We start from the raw sequence: 25,100 nt of genomic DNA on the forward strand, positions 1-25,100 counted from the left end.
GCTTCAGGCTCATACCAGGGTCATTTCTGGGCAGGCAACTTGTATTCCTGACCTTTATCCCACCACTAAATACATTCCAAGGTTGATAGTAGGATACAGGAGAAAAGGAGTCCCCAGGGGTCAGCCTGTATTAGGGGCTGCAAACTCGGATGGATAGAGGGCAGGGCAGGTAAAGGAGTGGAGTGGTCCCAATAAAGACAAAGCAACATGAGAGATCAGACCCCTCCCACGGGAAAGTTCCCAACTTGATCCCAGACATCAAATCTTGTGGTTTTCAAGAGAAGATAGAAATACAGATTTTTTTTCATGAGATATGCTTATTTTTACTTTATTTATTTTTTTTTTTTTTTGAGACAGGGTCTCACTCTGTCACCCAGGCTGGAGTGCAGTGGCACCATCACTGCTCACCGTGGCCTCGACTTGCTGGCCTCAAGTGATCCTCCCACCTCAACCTCCCGAGCAGCTGGGACTATAGGCGTGCACCACCACACTCAGCGAATTTTTGTATTTTTGGCAGATATGGGGTTTTGCCATGCTGCCCAGGCTGGTCTTGAACTCCTGGGCTCAAGTGATCCACTGCCTCAGCCTCCCAAAGTGCCGGGAGTAAAGGTGTGAGCCACCATGCCTGGCCTACATGTGCTGATTTTTAAACATTGGCCACCAAGCCAAACACCACCAAAACACTGGGGCCAGATAGCACAGCCCAGTGGGGCCAAATCTCTGGTCTGAATTTGTGATGCAGAGCGGGAGAAGGAGGGTCATTCCACCAGGGAGGGACGGTGATAGTGAAGGACTTCTTGGAGTTGATGGTGGGTAGGTTAGAACTACCTCTGCTCTAAATTAATCCTTTTCCCAAGGGTTAATTCTCTGAATCACTGGCCAAAGGCAGTCACCTGGTTGCAAATGGCCTGGTTTTCTGGGCCCTGGGAGTGGGCCTGTCAACAGCAGAAGGCAGGCCTGTGCCAGAGAAACGAGGCGCCTCAGCTTGGAAGGACTTCAGGACATGTGCTGGTTAGCCAGGGGATGTTTCAGGGACCCTCTTCCTCTGATTCTCTGCCTATTCTATCCACTCGTGCACCTCTCGGCATTTTGTGATAACATGAGAGAGAGAACCAGAGCCCCTGGCTGCTAGGACTGAGGGTGGGGTGGACACAGCCCTCCATTTTCCAGGCTGGCTTGTAGTCCTGTCTCCACTTTGAAATGGACATTCTCAGGTTTTACTTTCATGAGTCCCAAATCTACTTTTACCTTGGCTGTCTCTTTCCTGAGAAGCATCTTCTGAAAGGATGTCTGTCCCCCCAAACTCCTCAAGAATGCCTTCCTTTTTACTCGAATGTAATGATAATTCTAGAAATGGAAAATGAAAAGGAGAGACAAAAAGAAAGATGGGGGGAAAAAACACTGCTGAGAAAGAGAGCTTTGTCTCAGGCTGAAGATAGAGTTATTGTCAAAACTTCCAGGGACAGAAATATAAGTTGGAGACATCATCAACCAGCAAACATAATATGCAGATGGTAATATGCAAACGTAATATGCAGATGGTAATAAACAAACATAATATGCAGATAGTAAGGACTGGTCTCTGGGATAGGAGAAGGTAGGAGAACTGACCAGTAGGGTGCTAGGACATCTCCATTTTCAACATCCTTCTGTCGTAACTCCTAAAATCCCAAATGTTAGGTATTCAAGCCTCTGGACTGACAGACTTAACTAGTGTCTGAACATTCTCTATTTAGATGATGAACCCAGAACTGAATCTTTTTTTTTTTTTTTGAGACAGGGTCTTGTTCTTTTACCCAGGCTGGAGTTCAGTGGCACCATCACAGCTCACTGCAGCCTTGAGCTCCTGGGATCAATCCATCCTCCCACCTCAGCCTCCTGAGTAGCTGGGACTACAGGTATATACCAGTATGCCTGGCTAATTTTTTTTTTTTTTTTGTAGAGATGGGGTTTCACCATGTTGCCCAGGCTGGTCTCCAACTCCTGGGCTCAAGTACTCCGCCTGCCTTGGCCTCCCAAATTGTTGGAATTATAGGATTGAGCCACCGCACCTGGCCCAAGAAGGACTAAATCTTAAGTTGCTAAATGCAAATACTTCTTGGGTTTTTTTTACCCACTTGTTTTCTCTCTTGTGCAACACCATTTAGCTTTAACCAAATGTTATCATGTGCTGAACACTTTACACATATGGCCTAATTTAATCACACTTGGCACAGTGAGGGATGCAGGGAACCAAGCAGGGAACCCATTAGTGGTGTGTTGGTAAATGTTTAACAACTAACTCTCTAGAAAGCAAATGCCCCCTGATTTGTAGTCCGCCAATTTCTGGGGTGTAAATGCTCCTATCCTGGAGTAGTGGCGTCAGTTCTCAGCTGGGCTGCCCCTGGCTCCCATCCCTGCACTGCATCCTGGAAACTCTCTCCAGGTAGTAAGCTGAGGCAATCCTAGGGCTCACCTCACTGGTTTCCCCTCTCCAAGGGATCAATCTACTTTGCTGTTTGATGTCCAATGTCTGAAAATTCCTGTTTCATATGTTTATCCAGTTTTTCAGGCAAGAGGATAAGTCTGGTCCTGTTAGTTGAAAGTGCAAATCATCCCCTTGATTTGTGACCCCGCTTTCACTTATTACATTTTTTTTTTTTTTTTTTTGAGTCAGGGTCTCTGTCTTTTGCCCAGGCTGGAGTGCAGGGGCATCATCATGGCTCACTGCAACATCCTTCTCCTGGGCTCAAGCAATCCTCCCACCTCAACCTCCCTAGTGGAAGAACTACAATTGTGTGCCACCATGTTCAGCTAATTTTTAAATTTTTTGTAGAGACGAGGTCTCAGTATGTTGCCCAAGCTGGTCTCAAACTCCTGGCTCAAGCAATCCTCCATCCTTAGCCTCCCAAAATGCTTGGATTACAGGTGTGAGCCACTGCATCTGGCTTAAATTCTTATAAATATGTAATGGGGCCCTTCTCTGATCCGCTGAGCTGACCTAATGCCAGTACATGACTGTTTCGATTCCTGAGATTCCATGATAATATATTATATACAGTTTTAAAGGATTTGTAATCTTCCTCCCATTACCTTCCTAATTCAAAAGTATTTGCTTATCTTTCTAGATGAACCTTTGGATCATTGTGCAAAGCTCTCCCCACCCAAGACCCAATTCCCTGTCACATTTTTGGTAACATTTTACTTAAAATTCCATAAAATTATACATTAGTTTTAGACAATTTGGCAACTTTACATATCAATCTTTCTATCTGAAAACATGACATAGTTACATAGTTTTCTATTTCTCAAATCTCCAGGTCACACACATTAAGGTTATTGTTTTCTTAGATTTAATTTCCTTGTATATTTTCCTTCCTTCCTTCCTTTCTTCCTTCCTTCCTTCCTTCCTTCCTTCCTTCCTTCCTTCCTCCCTCCCTCCCTTCCTTACTCTCTCTTTCTTTCTTTTGTTCTTCTTTCTTTCTTCTTTTCCTTTCTTTCTTCCTCTTTCTTTCTTTCCTTTCTTCTTTTTTCTTTCCTTCCTTCCTTCCTTCCTTCTTCTTTCTTTCTTTCTTTCTTTCTTTCTTTTCTTTTCTTTTCTTTTCTTTCCTTTCTTTCCTTTCTTTTTTCTTTCTTTCTTTCTTTCTTTTCCTTTTCCTTTCTTCCTCCCTTCCTTCCTTCCTTTCTTCCTTCCTTCCTCTTCCTGCCTGCCTGCCTACCTGCCTTCTTTTTTGAGACAGGTTGTTTTCTTAGATTTAATTTCCTTCTTTTCTTTCTTTTCTTTTCGTTTTTTTTCTTTTCTTTCTCTCCTCTCCTCCCCTCCTCCTCTTCTTTCTTTCTCCTTTCCTTTCCTTCCTTTCTTTTTTGAGACAGTCTCACTTCCATCACCTAGGCTGGAGTGTAGTGGCATACTCATGACTTACTGCAACCTCGACTTCCTGGGGTCAGGTGATCCTCCCATCTTAGCCTCCTGAGTAGCTGGGAGGTGCGTGTCACCATGCCCAGCTAATATTTTGCTTTTTGTGGAGAAGGAGTTTTGCCATGTTGTCCAGGCTGGTCCCAAACTAAGTTATCTGACTGCCTTGGCCTCCCAGAATGCTGGGATTACAGATATGAGCCACCATGTCCCACCTTCTTGTGTATTTTCTAATTAATAATATTAGTTTACTTAGGTTAATAAAACATAAATGACGGCCGAGGTGGGCATATCACAAGGTCAAGAGATTGAGACCATCCTGGCCAACATGGTGAAACTCCCTCTCTACTAAAAATACAAAAATTAGCTGGGCACGCACCTGTAGTCCCAGCTACTCAGGAGCCTGAGGCAGGAGAATCACTTGAACCTGGGAGGCAGAGGTTGCAGTGAGACGAGATTGCTCCATTGCACTCCAGTTCTGGGTGACAGAGCAAGACTCTGTCTCCAAAAAAAAAAAAAAAAAAAAAAAAGAAAGAAAAAGCCACATAAACGACTTAGTGTCTGTTTACAGAATCTTTTAATAAAATCAAATAGCCTCTCAGGGTTTTAGAGGGGATTTCTAGGTATGCTACCATATCAGTTGAAAATAATATATTTTATCTTTCCCCCATGCATATATTTTTATTGCTTTATGCTACACTCCAAATCTCATGTTGGAATTTGGTCCCCAGTGTCAGAAGTGGGGCTTAGTGAAAGATGCTCAGGTCATGGGGGTAGACCCCTTGTGAATGGCTTGGTGCAATCCTGATAGCAATGAGTGAGTTCTCACTCTCTTAGTTCCCACAAGAGCTCCTTGTTGAAAAGAGCCTGGCACCTGCTTCCCCTCACCGTTGCTTCTCCTTGCACCATGTGGTCTCTGTACACGTTTCCCTTCTGCCATGAGTGGAAGCAGCCTGACGTAATAATTAAATAAATGCTGAAATAAATGCTGGCACCACACTTCTTGTACAGCCAGCAGAACTGCGAGCCAAATAAACTGCTTTTCTTTATAAATTGCCCAGCCTTAACTGTTCCTCTAGAGCAACACAAATGGACAAAGGCACTTTATATCTGAAATTAGCCCAAGTTTCCAAATTAATGATACACAATAACAGATATAGTGAAAATCTTTGTTTAGGTTCTGTTTTTTAAAAAAAAATCTATTTAGATAAATAAAAAACATTGAAGCAGATGATTTTGGAGTTAGGAATATTCACTTCATGGAAGTCAAGAATAAGTAACTTACTTGCTAATATTTTTGGAAGGATGATATTGGCTTTACTTTTTGATGCCTGTGCTCTTTTTAGTGCTTGCTGGATTTGCCAATGTTTTGGAGACAATTGCAGCAGAAAAAAACCATATTTCATGTACTCCTTGAGGAGGAATTCTGTTTTTGCTATTTCACTACTCAAAAGAAAGAAAGATATGATTAGGTATATCTGTGTGAAAGCATGTTCATTAAAAAAAATTTACAAAATTTTTGCTCTTGATTGTGTACTGAATTAATAATTTAATTATCAAAAAGGATAAATATGGCCATAAAAATATGGGCTTCAGTGAAATATGAAATGAGATGAAATAAAACTTTAGGAATGCTGTTTAAATAAAACATGTCCCAGGATACGCACACATTTAGAATAGACATGATAGTTTTACTCGACTTATTTATTATTTCTGTGGGAAACACTGTATTACATTTTAGACATAGGGAAAAATTAGAAGGTAGCAACAGGACCGGGCACAGTGGCTCATGCCTGTAATCCCAGCACTTTGAGAAGCCAGGCAGGTAGATCACCTGAGGTCAGGAGTTTGAGACCAGCCTGGCCAACATGGCGAAACACTATCTCTATTAAAAATACAAAAAATTAGCCAGGTGTTGTGGCAGGCGCCTGTAATCCCAGCTACTTGGGAGGCTGAAGCAGGAGAATTGCTTGAACCTGGAAGGCGGAGGATGCAGTGAGCCGAGATCGCACCATTGCACTCCAGCCTGGGCAACAAGAGCCAAACTCCATCAAAAAAAAAAAAAGTAGCAAAAGGTGGTACATTTGTAAGGAGAAGAAAGAAACTAACACTTAATGAGAACCTACTACTGTAGGCAGGACACACTACAGACATATGCTTATCCTCAGGACAGCACTTTAAAACAGGTACTATTATTCTTATCTTGGAAAGGAGATGTAAATGGTAGAGCCAGTACTCAAACCCAGGTCCGTCTGACTCAGATGCCCAAGCTCTTGCCAATACTGAGTGACTTGGACCAAAAACTTTTGCCCAGCTTCACATTGCATTATAGTAATTACATTACAAAGTGGACAGAGAGGGATGTTAAAGTAACAAAAGAAGGCTCACTTGAAAGGGAGCTTCCAAACCTTTATCTTTCAGAGCCTTCGTTGTTCAGACCCTCACCAATACTCTTATCAATAGTACTTTGTATCAGTGTTTTCAGCTTTAATATTTCTATCTGTCAGAGGCTTCCTTCAGCCCTGGTGCGAGAGTGATATTCAAGGGTCAGTAAATGGCTGCCTCACATATCACCAGTTGGAAGATTGATGGGAGCCCTTCCTTCTATGGCTGCCTCCGTTTTAGATTGAAATCCTCCCGGATATGCTACAAAGAACACGGGGTGACAACTGGCTGGAACGATACAGCTTCCAAGCAAAAGCTTCAGAAGATGCCCCCTTCCCTTTCCAGCGCTACCTGTAGAGGAGGCCTCCTGGGGCCATCTCGAGCCATAAAGAGAGTAGAGAACCTGCTGCCCTTGCTCCACTACAGGCTTGTTTTTCATGATCTCCTGCACCTTTCTAGGATGATGTGACACATAATCGATCAAAAGTTCTCTTCGGCAAGGCCGTTTGGAGGGCTTAACTCGGTGGCTAGTGTGCATAAATGCAGTACTTTGCACTAAAATAGAGGCTGCTACTCTAGCTCTAGAAACATTCTATAAATGGATAGAATCTTCTAATTGCATTAGGGGGTGAAAGAGAGAAGGAAATGCTCCATCTTGGAGCAGCTTCAGTTTTAGGCTCCTAAAATAGAAGAGCCTACTGTAGCCAGAATGTGAAACACACATTCTGTTAGTGCAGTTGGTTTCTGAGAAATCAACTCTGCTTCATTTCAGACTAGCTTGTCTGAAGGATGTAAGAAGCCTAGGACCTAGTTCTAGAGGAGAGGTAAGCATCAAGTTCTCACCAAGGAAAAGTAAGTTTAGCATTGACCTGATACCAACACTACAGTGTCTGCTGAATCATGAAATTAGTGTCCAAAAATGATGACAGAAGGAAGCTTCTTTAGCTACTTAAAATTAGTTAGGCCGGGCACAGTGGCTCATGCCTGTAATCCCAGCACTTTGGGAGGCTGAGGTGGGTGGATCATCTGAGGTCAGGAGTTCGAGACCAGCCTGGCTAACATGGTGAAACCCCGTTTCTACCAAAAATACAAAAAATTAGCCAAGCGTGGTGGTGTGCACCTGTAATCCCAGCTACTTGAGAGGCTGACGCAGGAGAATCGCTTGAACCTAGGAGGTGGAGGTTTCAGTGAGCCGAAATCACGCCATTGCACTCCAGCTTGGGCAACAAAGGCGAAACTCCCTCTCAAAGGAAAAAAAAAAATTAATTCAGGTGAGTTTCCTTGACCATGGAAGGAAACATCCAAGTTTGAAAAGGGGTGGCAAATGGTACAATTTTACCCAACACCTGCTCCAATACTTTTTTCTCTTTATAGAGCTTAGCTTTTTAATTTTTATTTATTTTTACTAGGGATGGGGTCCTGCTGTGTTGCTCAGACTTCACTTGAACTCCTGGGCTCAAGCAGTCCTCCCGCTTCAACTTCCAAAGGAGCTGAGAGGCAAGCAGTGTGCCCAGCAGATCTTAGTTTTTAATAACAATACTAGTTTCTACTATGTAAGCATAAACATAAAAAATACTGCCCATGATGATTGTAAGATAATTGTAGAATGAGTCCCAATTTCAGAGATGTTAAAATGTGGGGGAAAAAACGTCTCAGAATGAATGAAAAAGTGCAACCAGACTAAACTAAAAATATACAAAGAAAAAAATGAATGAATGAAGAAGGGCACTTAGACAGTAATTTATTGTTTATTCCTGATTGTTTTGCTTCAACTAATTTCTTTGCTTCTGTATCTACAAGTTAGAGAGACTTTCCAGCCAGAAGCCACATACTGTCCTGATACCCAGGCAGGAACAAAGCTTGATGGACAGGTTACTTATTTTTAAAAATTCGTTCATACTTATCATCAACTGATAAGGATGATCAGGATTATTAGGTCTTATCTGGCATAAACAGGTTTTAATGGGTCGTGGAAATTTGGCCACGAGAAGATTGTACCCACCCTCACCTTTTCACTGCTTGTACCTCCATGCTTGCTTTCTTCAGCTCTGCTGTCATTTGGAGTTTGTTTATCGTTTCCTGTGCTGCCCTGAAAAGCAATGAAGATCTGTTAATTTACTTCTTAGAAACAAACAAACAAACAAAAGAGGTGAGAGGGGTTTGGCCAGAGTGATGAAACTAACAATTTAAGAGCGTCTACAGATCTCTGGTCGTTTTCTCGAAGGAACTCTTCAAAGGCCAGTGCATCATCTTGGAGCTTTTTCTCTGCTTTTTTGAGTTGCCGTTCCCTCATTGCTATGTCTTTTTCAAACTTTTTGATTGTGTTTCTTTTGGTTGACAAAGCATACTAGGGGCATTGAAGACAGAGGTGTAAAAACATGATTCCACACACAGCAAGTAAACATTTGTATTGGAAATAATAGTATGCCTAAATCTTGGAGCAATGGACTTTATTTCTTGAAGGAGTTTTATTTTCGGGGATTATTAGAGGGGAGACTAATTTCCCTCTCTTACTTTTATGAAGAGGGTCAGTGTTATTCCAAAAGAGCTCTGCCCTAGAAATAAAAAATAGCTGCATATTCCTCCAAAAAGCAGATGCATCTGGTATTACCTACAGTGTATTACCCTCTAGTACTTTCTGGGAATTGGGAAACTGGGCTGTCTGCAGTCACAAAAGCTACCAGCATCTCTGCCAATAGGAAGACCATGGGAGAAAGCAGTTTCAACTCTGCCATGCCAGTGGTGCATTCCTGGGAGCCAGCCCAAGGGTACCACATCTAACTGTAATCAAAAAGGCCTATTTAGATCCCCAAACACAACTTTGACATCTGCCTGCTATTTCCTTCTATTTTTTTAGTATAGAATATAAGAATCCACGTGGTGATTTTTGTTTTGTTTTGTTTTTGAGACAAGGTCTCGCTCTGTCACCCAGGCTGGAGTGCAGTGGGGTGATCTTGGCTCACTGCAGCCTCAAACATTCAGGCTCAAGCAAACTTCCCACCTCAGTCTCTCAAGTAACTGGGACTATATAGGTGCACACCACCATGCCTGGCTAATTTTTGTATTTTTAGTAGAGATGGTTTTTGCCATGTCGGCCAGGCTGGTCTCAAACTCCTGAGCTCAAGCAATCCGCCTGCCTTGGCCTCCCAAAGTGCTGGGATTACAGGTGTGAGCCACCACACCCAGACCCATTTGGGTTTTTAATGCCATACAGGAAAAAAAAATCATAAATAAGGCCACATACATTATAATATAAATGAATTTAAAATATGGAAATGAGATGATTTTAAAGCGATAACAACCATGGTATGTAATGTGATATCTAAAGAGGGTCCCAACTCTGCTATAAATAAAAAAATAAAGATGCCATGAAGCCACTTCAGTTTTTGAAAACTAACAAGTTACCCAGAGTTAGCCAAATTGATATCTAAAGAGGGTTTTTGGGGTGGCGTTGTTTTAAAAGATGGGGTAAATAGGCCGGGCGCGGTGGCTCAAGCCTGTAATCCCAGCACTTTGGGAGGCCGAGACGGGCGGATCATGAGGTCAGGAGATCGAAACCATCCTGGATAACCCAGTGAAACCCCGTCTCTACTAAAAAATACAAAAAAAAATTAGCCGGGCGAGGTGGCGGGCGCCTGTAGTCCCAGCTACGCGGGAGGCTGAGGCAGGAGAATGGCGTGAACCCGGGAGGCAGAGCTTGCAGTGAGCTGAGATCCGGCCACTGTACTCCAGCCTGGGCGACAGAGCCAGACTCCGTCTCAAAAAAAAAAAAAAAAAAAAAGATGGGGTAAATAGTAGGATGTTTGTATGTTGGTGGCAATAATCCAGCAGAGGGGGAAAAATAATAGTTAGAAAAGATGAGTAATTGTAGAATCATTTTTGTAATTTTTTTCTAGCTTAATTGAGGTATAATATCCAATAAACTCCAGATTTTTAAAGTATACAATCTGGTAAGTTTTGACATATGTATATACTTGGGAAATCATCACCACAATCAAAATAATGAACATATTCATCACCTTAAAAAAGTCTACTCATGCCCTTTGTAATCCATCCCTTCTTCCCTCCTCCCCAACTCCTTTCCCAGGCAATTACTGACCTGTCTTCTGTCACTATAGACGAGCTTGCATTCTCTAGAATTTTATCTAGTGAAATTATAGTATGAACTATTATTCTATCTGGATTTATAAACTTAGTATAACTATTTTGAGTCATCCATGTTGTAGAGTATCCATAACTAATTCCTTTTTATTGCTGAGTAGTGATCAGTTATGATGATGTACCCCAGTTTGGTTACCCATTTACCTGTTCATGGACATTTGGCTTGTGTCCTAAGTTGGGCTACTTCGAATAAGGTTGCTATGAGCACATGTGCTTTTATTTTTCTTGGATAAATTCCCAGGGGTGGAATGGCTATAAATAAGAAACTATTCTTTATTTCTGACCCAGGAGTCTGGTGTCTTCTATTGAAACTATGAAACTGTATCAGACTAACTTCTTAGCTTGCAAGTAGGATAGCATTTTTGATGCTTCATAGCTCTGGAAACTAGGTCCTTTGCATTTCTGTATAAAACTTAGAATCAGTCTTTCAATTTCTACAAGAAAGACTCCTGGGATTTGCATTTAGATTGTATTTATAGATTAAATAAATTAATCTGTAAATCAATCTGGAAAGATTTGGCATCTCAGCAATATTGAGTCTTTGGATCAATGAACATGGTATCACTCTCCATTTTTTTAGGTCCATAACTCGTACGTTATGGTAGTTTTAAAATAGATTTCTTCGGATTTTCTGCAGAGAGGATCATGTTGTCTGTAAATAAAGACGGTTTTAATTCTTCATTTCCAATCTGGATGTCTTTCATTTCTTTTTCTTGTCTTATTGCACTAGCTAGGACCTCCAGAACACTGATGAAAAGAAGTGGTGCAGTGGAAATCCTTGCATTGTTCCTAATATTAGGGGGAAAGCATTCAGTCTTTCACCATTAGATATATAATGTTAGTAATAAGTTTCTAGTAGATGTCTTTTTATAAAGTTGAGGAACTTCTCTTTCTACTTTGCTGAGAGTCTCTATCAAGAATGAATTTTGGGTATTGTTGAGTGGTTTTTCTGCATCAATTGGGATAATCATATGGGTTTTCAATTTTAATTTGTTAATGTGTATTACATGGATTCATTTTCAAATGTTAAATTACTTTTGTATTCTTAGATTAAACCCTAATTTGTCATAATGTATTATCATTTTTATGTATTATTGGATTTGGTTTGTTACATTTTGTTCAGAATGTTTGCATATATGCTCACAAGAGATCTTGGTCTTTAGTTTTCTTGTCTTCTAATCATTTTATCTAGTTTTGATATGAGGGTAATGCTGGCTTCACAGCATGAGTTGGGAAGTATTCCCTCTTTCTCATTTTTTTGAAACAGTGTGTATAAAATTAAATTTATTTCTTCTTTAAATATTTGGCAGAATTAACCAATAAATCTGGGTTTTTCTTTGTGAGAAGATTTTTACCTGTAAGTTCAATTTCTTTAAGAGACATAAAACTATTCCATTTATTTCTTTCTTTTTGGGTAGGCTTTGGTAGTTTGCACCTTTCAAGGACTCTGTCTATTTCATCTAAGTTGTCAAATTTATTGGCATAAAGTGTTTATAATATTAAATTCACAATATGTCAATGTTAATAATTTTTAAATGGGTATTTCATGTCCCAACTCTGCTATAAATAAAAAAATAAAGATGCCATGAAGGCACTTCAGGTTTTGAAAACTATTACAAGTTACCCAGAGTTAGCCAAATTGAAAATTTCATATCGTAGTCCCCAAGACTGCTCTCACTTCTGACGCTGACTGTAAGTTTGAGGGGTTCCCCCAAATACTGTCAGTTTTGGTAATTTGCTGGAAGGACTCACAAACTCACTGAAAGCTACTATACTCATGGGTATAGTTTATTAAAAGGAAAGAATACAGATTGAAATCATCCAAAGGAAGAGACCCATAAGGCAGAGCCCGAGTGAATTCTAAATGCAAAGCTTCCAGTGTTCCCTCCCCACGGAACTAGGAGGCGTTATCCTCCCTGCATCTACATGTGACAGCACACACAGAATACTGTCAACAAGGGAAGTACAAATGAGCTTCAGTGTCTAGAGTTTTCACTGAGGCTTCATTAACTAGGTATGATTGGTTGACCGTGTGGTTGATCTGTCTCCAGTCTCCAGACCCTCTAAGTGTGACCCAAAGCCCCACCTCTAAGTCCCATTGTTAGTATTTCTGGGATGGCCAGCCCCCACCCTAAGACTGTCAGATGTGACCAGTTCTACATTAAAGAAAGACACCTTTATTAAGTATGATATAGATTACCACCCAGAAGTCAAGGGCAAAGGTCAGACTCTTTCTGGACAAGGTCGAATTTTTTACTACAAATAGTTGTTCCTTGGCATCAACAGGAGATTGACTCCAGGATCCCCAAGGACACGAAATTTTGTGGATGCTCAAGTCCCTTATATAAAATGGAATAGTATTTGCATATAACTATGTACATTCTCCCATATACTTTAAATAATCTCTAGATTAATTACAGTACCTAATACCAATGTAAATGCTATATAAATAGTTGTTATACTTTATAATTTTTCAAAATTTATATTATTTTGTTGTTTTTTTATCATTTTTTCTCAATATTTGTGATCTGCAGTTTGTTAAATTCTCAGATGCTGAACCTGTGAATACAGAGGATAGACTGTACAAGTCTTTTTGATAAGTGGACACTTCACCAAACTAGTTGAGGAAGGGAGGGACATAGCAAAGAAAGGAAATGAGGTATATTTAATATAAATGTCCTAAAATCCTAGTGTATCTGTCAAGCGCCACCTTAAACTACCTAGGACATCTGTTATGTTAGTAGGACTTTATAATAAAGACCAAACTCATACCCAGGAAATGCTTTTTAACAAACGAAGCCATCAGGTTCTATTTATAACTTTATCAGTTACTTTAAGTGAGATATTTTATGTTGATTGTGGCTGGCAGTGTACGGAAGTACTAACTAACTAAATTTATGCCCCAAAATGTGTGATGTGAAATTAGGAAAAGTCAAGTACATTGTTATTTACTCATTAGCATCAAAGAGTTTAATTGAGACATGTTAACATCTTTAGATTATTTATTTATTTTTTTAATTTATTTATTATTATTATACTTTAAGTTCTAGGGTACATGTGCATAACGTGCAGGTTTGTTACATATGTATACTTGTGCCATGTTGGTGTGCTGCACCCATCAATTCGTCAGCACCCATCAACTCGTCATTTACATCAGGTATAACTCCCAATGCAATCCCTCCCCCCTCCCCCCTCCCCATGATAGGCCCCGGTGTGTGATGTTCCCCTTCCCGAGTCCAAGTGATCTCATTGTTCAGTTCCCACCTATGAGTGAGAACATGCGGTGTTTGGTTTTCTGTTCTTGTGATAGTTTGCTAAGAATGATGGTTTCCAGCTGCATCCATATCCCTACAAAGGACACAAACTCATCCTTTTTTTATGGCTGCATAGTATTCCATGGTGTATATGTGCCACATTTTCTTAATCCAATCTGTCACTGATGGACATTTGGGTTGATTCCAAGTCTTTGCTATTGTGAATAGTGCCGCAATAAACATACGTGTGCATGTGTCTTTATAGCAGCATAATTTATAATCCTTTGGGTATATACCCAGTAATGGGATGGCTGGGTCATATGGTACATCTAGTTCTAGATCCTTGAGGAATCGCCATACTGTTTTCCATAATGGTTGAACTAGTTTACAATCCCACCAACAGTGTAAAAGTGTTCCTATTTCTCCACATCCTCTCCAGCACCTGTTGTTTCCTGACTTTTTAATGATCGCCATTCTAACTGGTGTGAGATGGTATCTCATTGTGGTTTTGATTTGCATTTCTCTGATGGCCACTGATGATGAGCATTTTTTCATGTGTCTGTTGGCTGTATGAATGTCTTCTTTTGAGAAATGTCTGTTCATATCCTTTGCCCACTTTTTGATGGGGTTGTTTGTTTTTTTCTTGTAAATTTGTTTGAGTTCTTTGTAGGTTCTGGATATTAGCCCTTTGTCAGATGAGTAGATTGCAAAAATTTTCTCCCATTCTGTAGGTTGCCTGTTCACTCTGATGGTAGTTTCTTTTGCTGTGCAGAAGCTCTTTAGTTTAATGAGATCCCATTTGTCAATTTTGGCTTTTGCTGCCGTTGCTTTTGGTGTTTTAGACATGAAGTCTTTTCCCATGCCTATGTCCTGAATGGTACTACCTAGGTTTTCCTCTAGGATTTTTATGGTATTAGGTCTAACATTTAAGTCTCTAATCCATCTTGAATTAATTTTCGTATAAGGAGTAAGGAAAGGAGCCAGTTTCAGCTTTCTACTTATGGCTAGCCAATTTTCCCAGCACCATTTATTAAATAGGGAATCCTTTCCCCATTTCTTGTTTCTCTCAGGTTTGTCAAAGATCAGATGGCTGTAGATGTGTGGTATTATTTCTGAGGACTTAGATACTTGACAATAAAGGTATAAAAATGTTCAATTCATTCATTTTGTAATTATTTTCCCATTAAGTGCTTGGCATCTCTGCTTTACCTATGGTAAATGAATATGCATATAGACATAGTAAATAATCATGTTTTCAGTTATACACCTGGCTTCTAGTTAAAGTTTTTGATGGCAGGGAAAAAAGCCTCTATCATTTTTTATAAAAGACTCCACAAGGGACCTGGCACACTGTTCTGACATGAGTAGGTATCAAGAAAGCTGGAGGGATTCTAGAATTGTCTGAATTTCCAGAGTGCTTGGATTCCCACCATATTCAGCCAAAGCATCAGGAGAAGCTGCATTAAACAGGGCATCTCAGGTGCTATCCTGGTCATAGGAGAGATAAGTGGGGAAAAAGGAACAAACTAGAACCAGATATTTTCTAGAATAATTTTTCTGATAGGTTCCAGGAAGTATAAAAACCTTGTCTGGGATATTAGAATGTAAATCCTTTGAGGGGCAGGCCTTTGCTTTGTTTACTGCTTGGCACATAGTAAACTCTCAGTAAGTATTTTTCAAATTAATGAACACATGAAAAAACCAACCTGTTCAACCAATATATTTGGGACATGTAATAGAAAAGCAAAATGTCAAGGTAAATATTTGACAACACTACACAAGAAGTCTTCCATTTGGCTAGGGGAGCAAAGTTATTTTTACTACCTCGAGCAGAAACCTGTCTCTCTGGTCATTAATAAATTCATGGACAGTCCTTTTTGTGTCTGAACCTGTGAAGAAAGTTGAAATAGACTTAAGTTTGTGCATCATCCTTAAAAATGCTGTATAAAATAAAAGCCATATAATTAAATTATTCTACAGTATGTATCCGATCTTTTAAAAATACTATACCTTCAAATAAACCTTTTCCTAACCACTCAAGTTAATTTAATAATGGTAATTACAATTTATTTTATGTCTATCATATTCCAGAAACTTCATTAGCCACTTTAAACATATCACTTAATCCTAACAACAACCCGAATAAGGTACTTACTACTATCCCTATCCTGTCTGTAAGGTCCTGAAGTGTAGAGCTGTCAAAATTCTTATCCAAGGTCACACAACTAACCTAAGCCTGTTCTGTACCAAGTAAGACTGAAGTATTTTAAATCTTAATGTTTGGCCAATCTACACATAAAACCAAAGCTCTTAGGCAAAATCTTTTTGGGCTCATAAACCAAATTTATGTCAGGAAAGGAAAAGATGACAACTAGTTTTACCACCTAGCAATAGAAAATACCAAATATTTCCTTTCAAGCTTTTTTCATTCTGGAAATTTATACATATGCTACATTTCAATAATGTTCGCTTCATAAAAACCAACAGAATGTGGCATAAAATAAAATCTCTTAATAAGAATGTAACTATAGCTAGCAGAAGAAAAGAAATAACTAAAATCAGAGCACAACTCAATGAAATTGAGAGGAAAAAATAAAACCATACAAAGAATCAATGAAACAAAAAGTTGGTTCTTTGAAAGAGTAAACAAGATTGACAGACCACTAGCTAGATTAACAAAGAAAAAAAGAGAGAAGATCCAAATAAGCACACTCAGAAATGACAACGGTAACGTTATAGCCAATCCCACAGAAATATAAAAGATCCTCAGAGACTATTATGAACACCTCTATGAAAACAAACTGGAAAATCTAGAGGAAATGGATAAATTCCTGGAAACACACAACCTCCCAAGATTGAATCAGGAAGAAATTGTAACCCTGAACAGACTAATAATGAGTTCTGAAATTGAATCAGTAATAAACAACCTACCAAACCAAATGAAGCCCTGGACCAGATGGATTCATAGCCAAATCCTACCGGAGGTACAAAGAAAGGCTAGCACCAGTCCTACTGAAGTTATTCCAAAAAAATCAAAGAGAAGGGATTCCTCCCTAACTCATCCTATGAATCTGGTATCATCCTGATATCAAAATCTGGCAAAGACACAACAAAAAAGAAAACTACAGGTCAATATCCTTGATGAACATAGACACAAAAATCATCAAAAAACACTAGCAAACTGAATCCAACAACACATCAAAAAGTTAATTCACCATGATCAAGTGGGCTTTATTCCTAGAATACAAGGTTGGTTCAATATACACAAATCAATAAATGTGATTCACCACATAAACAGAATTAAACCCAAAAAACCATAGGATCATCTCGATAGACACAGAAAAAGCATTCAATAAAATCCAATATCCCCTTATGATAGAAACCCTCAACAAACTAGGCATGGAAGGAACATACCTCAAAATAATAACAGCCATCTATGACAAACTAACAGCTAACATCATACAGAGGTAAAAGTTAGAAGCATTTCCCCTAAGAAGTGGAACAAGACAAGGATTTCCACTCTCAGCATTCCTAGTCAACATAATACTGGAAGTCTTAACCAGGGCACTCCAGCAAGAGAAAGAAACAAAAGCATCCAAATAGGAAAGAGGAAGTCAAATTATCTCTCTTCACTGATGATATGATTCCATATCTTAAAAACCCTAAAGATTCCACCAAAAGAATCTTAGATCTGACAAACAACTTCAGCAAAGTTTCAGGATAAAAAATCAATGTACAAAAATCAATAGTATTTGTATACATCAATAACATTCGAGCTGAGAGCCAAATCAAGAATGCAATCCCATTTACATTACACACATACACACACACACACACACACACACACAATACCTACGGATATTTGTAACCAAAGAAGTGTAAGAACTCTACAATCAGAATTACAAAACGCTGCTGAAAAAATTCATAGACGACACAAATTGAAAAACATTCCAGGCTCATGGATTGGAACAATCAATGTCATTAAAAATGTCCACACTTACCAAAGCAATTTACAGATTCAATGTTATTCCTATCAAACTACCAATGTCATTTTTCACAGAATTAGAAAAAATCTTTCTAAAATTCAGGCTGGACATGGTAGCTCATGCCTGTAATCCCAAAACTTGGAAAGGCCAAGGTGGGAGGATTGCTTGAGGCCAGGAGTTCAAGACCAGACTGAGCAACACAGCAAGAAACCCATCTCTACAAAAAAATTAAAAAATTAGCTGAGCATGGTTGTGCATGCCTATAGTCCTAGCCACTCACGGGACTAATCCAGGAGGATTGCTTGAGGTTAGGAGTTCAGGGTTACAATGAGCTATGATCATGCCACTGCACTTCAGCCTGGGGGACAGAGCAAGACACTGTCTCTAAATTAATAAATAATTTATAAAAATAAAATAAAAATTACATGGAGCCAAAATAGAGCCCAAATAGCCAAAGTAATCCTAAGCAAAAAGAACAAAGTTGGACTCATCATATTACCTGATTTCAAACTATACTACAAGACTACAGTAACAAAAACAGCATGGTACTGGTACAAAAAGAGACCAATGGAACAAAATAGAAAACCGAGAAATAAAGCTACACACCTACAACCGATTGTCAACAAAACTGACAAAAATAAACAATGGGGAGAGGATCCCCTTTTCAATAAATGGTGCAGGGAAAACTGGCTAGCCATATGTAGAAGAATGAAACTAGACCCCTTCCTCTTACCATATACAAAAATTAACTCAAGAGGGATTCAAGACTTAAATGTAAGGCCTCCAACTATAAAAAGAAATCCCAAAAGAAAACCTGGGACATACTTTTCTGAACACTGGCCTAGGCAAAGTTCTCAAAACGAAATGCAACAAAAATAAAAATTGGCATTTCAGACCTAATTTAACTAAAGAGCTTCTGTGCAGCAAAACAAACTATCAACAGACTAAACAGACAACCTATAGCATAGGAGAAAATATTTGCAAGCTATGTATTCGACAAAGGCCTAATATCGAGAATCTATGAGGAACTTAAACAAATTAACAAGAAAAAAAACCACATTAAAAAGTAGGCAAAATAAGACACACAAGTGACATCCAATAAACTGGAAAGAATGCCCAACATTGCCAATCATCAGAGAAATGCAAATCAAAATCACAATGAGATGCCATCTCACACCAGTCAGAATGCCTATTATTAAAAAGTCAAAAAATAACAGACGACTAGGTTGCAGAGAAAAGGGAATGCTTGTATACTGTTGATGGGAATACATTGTTAATTCAGCCCCATGTGGAAAGCAGTTTGGAGGTTTTTCAAAGACTAAAAATAGAACTATCATCCAACCCAGCCATCTCATTACTGGTACCTACCCCCCAAAAAATAAATTGTTCTACCAAAAAGACACATGCACTTGTATGTTCATCACAGCAATGTTAACCATAGCGAATACAGAGACTCAACCTAGGTGCGCATCAACAGTGGACTGGATAAAGAAAATGTGGTGCATGTATACCATGGAATACTATGCAGCCATAAAAAAGAATAAAATAATGTCCTCTGCAGCAACATAGGTAGAGCTGGAAGTCATTCTCCTAAGTGAATTAACACAGAAACAGAAAAGCAAATACTGCATGTTTTCACTTGTAAGTGGGAGCTAAACATTGAGTACACATGGACATAAAGATAGCAAAAATAGACACTGAGGCCTCCTAAAGCAGAGAGGGAGGAGGGGAGCAAGGGTTGAAAAACTTCCTATTGGGTACCATGTTCACTATCTTGGTGATGCAGTCAGTAGAAGCCCAAAGCCCAGCATCATGAAACATACCCTCATAACAAACCTGCACATGTATCCCCTGAATCTAAAATTTAAGAATTTAAATATTCACTCCTAAGCTAAAAAAGTTGACCTCATAGAAGTAGAGAGCAGAATAGTGGTCACTAGAAGCAGGAAAGGATAGGGGTGGTGGGATAGGAAGAGGTTGGTTAACAGCACACAAGTACAGCTAGACAACAGGAGTAAGTTCTAGTGTGCTATAGTGCTGTAAGGTGACTATAGCTAGCAATAGTTTGTACATATTTTAAAATAGCTAGAAGAATGGATTTTTGAATATTCCCAACACAAATAAATGATAAATGTTTGAGGTGATGAATATGCTAATTACTCCAATTTGATTATGGTACATTGTATACATGTATTGAAACATCACACTGTACCCTATCAATATGCATGATTATTATGGGGTCAATTAAAAATAGTAATAAAAGCAGGGCCAGGAGCAGTGGCTTATGCCTATAATCCCAGCACTTTGGGAGGCTGAAGTAGGTGGATCACTTCAGCCCAGGAGTTTGAGACCAACCTGGACAACATGGCGAAGCCTTGTCTCTACAAAAATATACAAAAATTAGCCAGGTGTGGTCATGTGTGCCTTTGTCCCAGCTACTTGGGAGGGGAGGCTGAGGTGGGAGGATCACTTGAGCCAGGAGGTCGACGCTGTAGTGAGTCATGATCATGCCACTACATTCAAGCCTGGGTGACAAAGTGAGAACCTGTCTCAAAAAGTAATAATAAAAGCAAAAAAATGCAAATAGAAGTAGAAAGGAAACAATATTTCCAAGTAACCTGTGAGCCTGTGCTGCCTAGGAGGCCCACGTTGTCCTGGGTCACATTTCACCTTCACCTCTTACTAGCTGTGGGAACATGAGTAAATTACCGTCTCTCCATGCCTCAGTTTCCTAATTTGTGAAATGAGGATACTGCCTATGGCTGATTATGTTATTGTTCCCAAATATTTGCTGCCCCTCTCTGTGAGAGGATTCTGTTTCCCCACTAAGTTGATGTCAGGCTTGCCTGTTGACAGATTCAGCCCAGGAAATGGGATTGGATGGGATTTATGTTGCCTCCAGGAAGAAGCTTCAAGAGCCACCACCTGTTTCTCTCCTTTCTCCCTTTGCTAACTCCAGCAACATCCCAGACAGGAACTGTTCTTTCAGCAGAAGACCCAGTGAAAAGCACCCACGTTGGAATGTGAAGGATAATTAAACCTCTATTATTGGAAGCCACTGAAATTTAGGAGTGGTTTATTACCAAAGCATAAGTAAGCCTGGGAAGATACACTACTTCATCATGGTGTTGTAAGAGGAAAATGACGTAATATATTACAAAAACACACAGTAATTTCTTAATAATTGTTACTGGCTATTATTTAAAAAATACAATTGGGATGCGTAATCATTTAATTTCTCAAGGTTAATAATGGTAACAATGACTATTATGATCATTAATAATGTTAATTGGGAGGTAACAAACAACAAGCTTTGGAGTCAGACAGTTCTTGGCTTGAATTCTCCACCCCCTGAGAGACTTCGAATCAGTGACAGACTCCGTGAGCCACTTTCATCAGACACAAAGAGGAGGCAAAAATATTTAACGATGTTTTGTTGAGGATTAAATAAAATATATATGAAATCTGTCAGCACTTATCACACAGCTGTCTTTTTAATAGATTTTAAAACTTTAGGCCGGGCGTGGTGGCCCATGCCTGTAAACCCAGCACTTTGGGAGCTTGTTTAGAGGTGTTAGCAGGGGAGTGCAGCTTCCTATGCCCTTGACGGAAGACCGGTCCTCCCCTATCGGGGATGGTCGTCCTCTCTGACTGAGGGCGCAGCTTTGGGAGGGATGCACATGGAGGGGTGAGGGCGGAATCAGACACCCGCCTAGCTAGCCACATCAGCCAAATCAACTCTGGTGATCAATGGGGTGACAGATGTCACAGCCAGATCGCCCTCACATCCAATCCCAGCACTTTGGGAGACCAACGCGGGTGGAATACTTGAGGCCAGGAGTTCAAGACCTCCCTGGCCAACATGGCAAAAACCTGTCTCTACTAAAATACAAAGAATTAGCCAGGTGTGGTGGCATGTGCTTGTAGTCCCAGCTACTCAGAGGCTGAGACACGAGAATTGCTTAAACCCAGGAGACAGAAGTTGCTGTGAGCCAAGATTGCACCACTGCACTTCAGCCTAGGTGACAGGGCAAGACTCTGTCTCAAAAACGAAACAAAACAAAAATACTTTATATTATGGGAATCACTGACATTCAAAGTAGAGAGCCATATAAGGTTCCCCCGTGTACCTGTCACCTACTTCAACATTATCGACATTTTACCAATCTTGTCTCATTTATTGTCACCCTCCTTAATGTCTCCCTCACTGGAGTATTTCAAAGCAAATTCAAGCCTTTGTATCATTTCGTCTATAAATATTTTAATATGTAACTCTAGCCCATAAAAAGTTTTAAATTATAACCATAATACCACCATCAGCCCTAACAAAATGAACTATTCCTTGGTGTCATTTTATACCCAGCCTGCATTCAAATCTTCCCAGTTGTCTTAAAAATACCTTTTTGGAGTTTTAAAAATTAAAATCTAAACATTTTATGGTAAGGATCCTAAAGTGTCTTTTTAATCTACAACAGCCACCCCTGCTCTCCACACCTTACACCCTACACACACTAACTTTTTTTTTCCCATGCCATTCATTTGTTCAAGAAATGAGGTCCATTTCTCTGTAGAATTTCCCATGTAATCGATCTGACATAATGTATCCTCATGGTGTTATCGAACATGGTCTTCAATCCTCATATTTACTTGGTTAGGTTCAGGTTCCATTTACTCAAACATTTTTAATAGAAGAAAAGAATGAAACTGCTTACTGTAGCTTTCATTTGATCACTTCTGATGGGTTGGCCAAATTGAAAATAAACTTCAAGATCCGAAAAAATCCTGTGCTGTCAGCTTACTAAATATTAGAGCCATATTCACCATTTCAGCCTACTTTGACATGGTACTAGCTGGGTGAGTTGATAGAATTTTATTCTTCAACTCTAAGTAGACTCGTTATAGTAAGTTTCCTGTTTTGGCTATTCTAGCTGTCAGGCAGATCTTTGAATCAAGTGGCCAAGAATAATAAAACCCTGCCCAACGCACTAGCATTCCTAGACCTGAGGGCACCTCCACCACTCTCTGGGGGTGTAAAGACCAGTTTGAGAGATCTGAGGACATAGAATACTGCAACAGAGAGTCCTGCAGCTATCCCAGGTGTTGTGCTTTGAGAGCAAAACCAGAGTCAGGCTGCTAGCTGTGCGAAGATGGAAATGGCACTTCTCTCACGGAGGCGAACCGATCTGTCTCTGACACTTAGTTGTGCGTGTGATTTCTTTGATGGGGACCAAGCAGTTTGCCACTACTGCATACACAAAAAATAAAGTCACCTAACCTCCCAGCGTGTGGTTGCTTGCTCATTCTGCTTTCATGTAGGTTTGTTTTCAATCAGGATTCAGGCAGGGGATACAAGGTTAAGGAGTAAGGGTTTCACTCAAATCAGCTCCTGATTGGATATACAGTCTGAGGGTGACTTGTATATTTTAAGTTAAAATGTCCAAATTGCTTATCTGTGCAGTTGGCAGAAACTGACAACCTGGTTTCCATTGCTGACAGAGCCCAGATTGCCTTAGATGATGCCAAACCATTTTACTGTTTCCTTTTGAAGAGTTGACCCTATGCCATTTACTTTTTTTTCCCTTCGTACCCAAAATTAATCCAAGACATCTACTCTTAAGAGACCAGTAATCTCTCTGTTAAATAGCAATTCTGCCGAATGGGGTCATCTGCAAAGCCATATTTTTGAGTTATTTAAGAACTGCTGGAGTGTCCTGGGTTTTTTAAACCAGCCACTTGGTGTATAACTCTTTCTAAAACATATCACATGTAATTGTAAATGCTTTTGATGACCTAAGGTTTACTATTCTACATAGGCAAATTATGAGGCATGTGATTGAACACAGATATGCCCTAGAACTTGTGGTACAGGCCCTGGCATCACCTTGCTGCCTATCATTTGCTGCTTTGACATACAATTATATATGCACCTGGAAGCTCTTCTGAATAAGTTAACATGGCTTCCTTTTCCTACATTAATTATTGAATCCAAAGCCCTTCCCTAAGTGGTTTGCTTGTTCTCTGAAAAATTTTTTTACAGTTTGGGAAAATGCATCGGCTTTGGGATCCAGAGAAATTTTTTTTTAAGTTATCACAGCATGATGTATGTCCTTCTCTCCCTTCCTTCCTTCCTCCATCTCTCCCTTCCTTCCTTCTTTCTTTCCTTCCTTCCTCCCTCCTTTCCTTCCTTCCTTCTTTCCTTTCTTATTTTAAACTTTTTATTTTAAAAATTTGGAAAACATTCATTTTGGGGGAAGATTTTATTACTCCATCATCCTAGCATTAATCACTTTATTTTCATTAACTTCAAATTACTTTCTATCTCATTTATAGGTACTACTTGGTTTGACAAGTAGGATACACCTATGACATTTTTGATAATCAGATTGCCTTCTTTTGTTGAGCAGTAATTATCATCTTGCAGTATTTTAACATGTTGCCTCCAAAGGTCACTAAAACCAGATTAGGTATTTGCAACATCAGGTAAGCTCATTTAATTTTATTAGCGTCCTCATTCTGGATGCATGAGTTCTATGGCTTGGATATCAAGGCTTTTTTATCTTTAGAAACTTTCTAAGTTTGACATCTAGAACTGAGTGTGAATGGCCAGAGTTATTACCTTTATATTTTATCCACTTTTGCAAACTTTAATACTATATTCTTTTGGCAGTAACTGTCTTCCTGGGAGGACGGTTATGAAAATGAGTAACAGTCATCTTGGAAAAGCATGTTTTCTTATTTAACATAGAGTTTCTCCTAACTCTCAATCCCCATTTACTAAGACTCCCTTACCATTATAAGAGAGCATACTGTCTGTTTTAATCACCCTCCAACAAAGCTCCCAAACCTGACATTAATAGTAAATATTCAAAATGATGTCCTTAAAGAGTAATTTCAACTCACCTTCTAGAAATCTAGAAATCGGAGCAGGACCTGGCCCAAACTTTTCAAATGACCTACCACCCCTTTTAGGGTAGAAAGCTAGTTGGCTCAGGTATGAACGACTCTTCATTCTGGATGAAAAAGTAGTTTTCTGGTAGACTTTCATGTTATGGTTCATAAGTTTTTCCTGCCCAAGTGGAAAAGTTGGAAAGAATTTTTAATATACCAAAGTATGTTATCTTAAAATTAGTGATCATATATGAAAATAACATTTGCAACAAAAATCTTAACATTAAAACAACAACCCCACATTCTTCTCTTTGAAGGAATGTGTGTTGTTTTAATTTCCTTCTCATATGAAGCTGAGACCATTTAACTTTCATTAAATATGTACATCACAAATACAAGACTGGAAAATGTCCTCTCAGCTTCATTTTCACAATTTAGTCTTGCTCAAAATGCAGTTAAAATTTGGAAATTCTAGGCTGAGTGCAGTGGCTCATGTCTGTAATCCCAGCGCTTTGGGAGTCCAAGGTGGGC

At 39.4% G+C, this 25,100-nt stretch overlaps 1 protein-coding gene across 1 annotated transcript in view; it reads right to left on the reverse strand.

Annotated features, from left to right (window-relative positions):
- Positions 1-25,100, reverse strand: part of CCDC38 (coiled-coil domain containing 38) — a 60,842-nt gene that overhangs the window by 23,128 nt on the left and 12,614 nt on the right. Inside the window, exons 3-8 of the mRNA XM_005571906.4 lie at positions 24,582-24,747; positions 15,520-15,584; positions 8,464-8,627; positions 8,289-8,369; positions 5,181-5,338; positions 1,249-1,347 (exon numbers count right to left, since the gene is read on the reverse strand). Of these exons, the coding sequence (XP_005571963.3) occupies positions 1,249-1,347; positions 5,181-5,338; positions 8,289-8,369; positions 8,464-8,627; positions 15,520-15,584; positions 24,582-24,747 (733 nt within the window). The remainder of the gene's footprint in view (positions 1-1,248; positions 1,348-5,180; positions 5,339-8,288; positions 8,370-8,463; positions 8,628-15,519; positions 15,585-24,581; positions 24,748-25,100) is intronic.

Source organism: Macaca fascicularis, chromosome 11 (assembly GCF_037993035.2).
Source record: "Macaca fascicularis isolate 582-1 chromosome 11, T2T-MFA8v1.1".
NCBI classification, from domain to species: domain Eukaryota; kingdom Metazoa; phylum Chordata; class Mammalia; order Primates; family Cercopithecidae; genus Macaca; species Macaca fascicularis.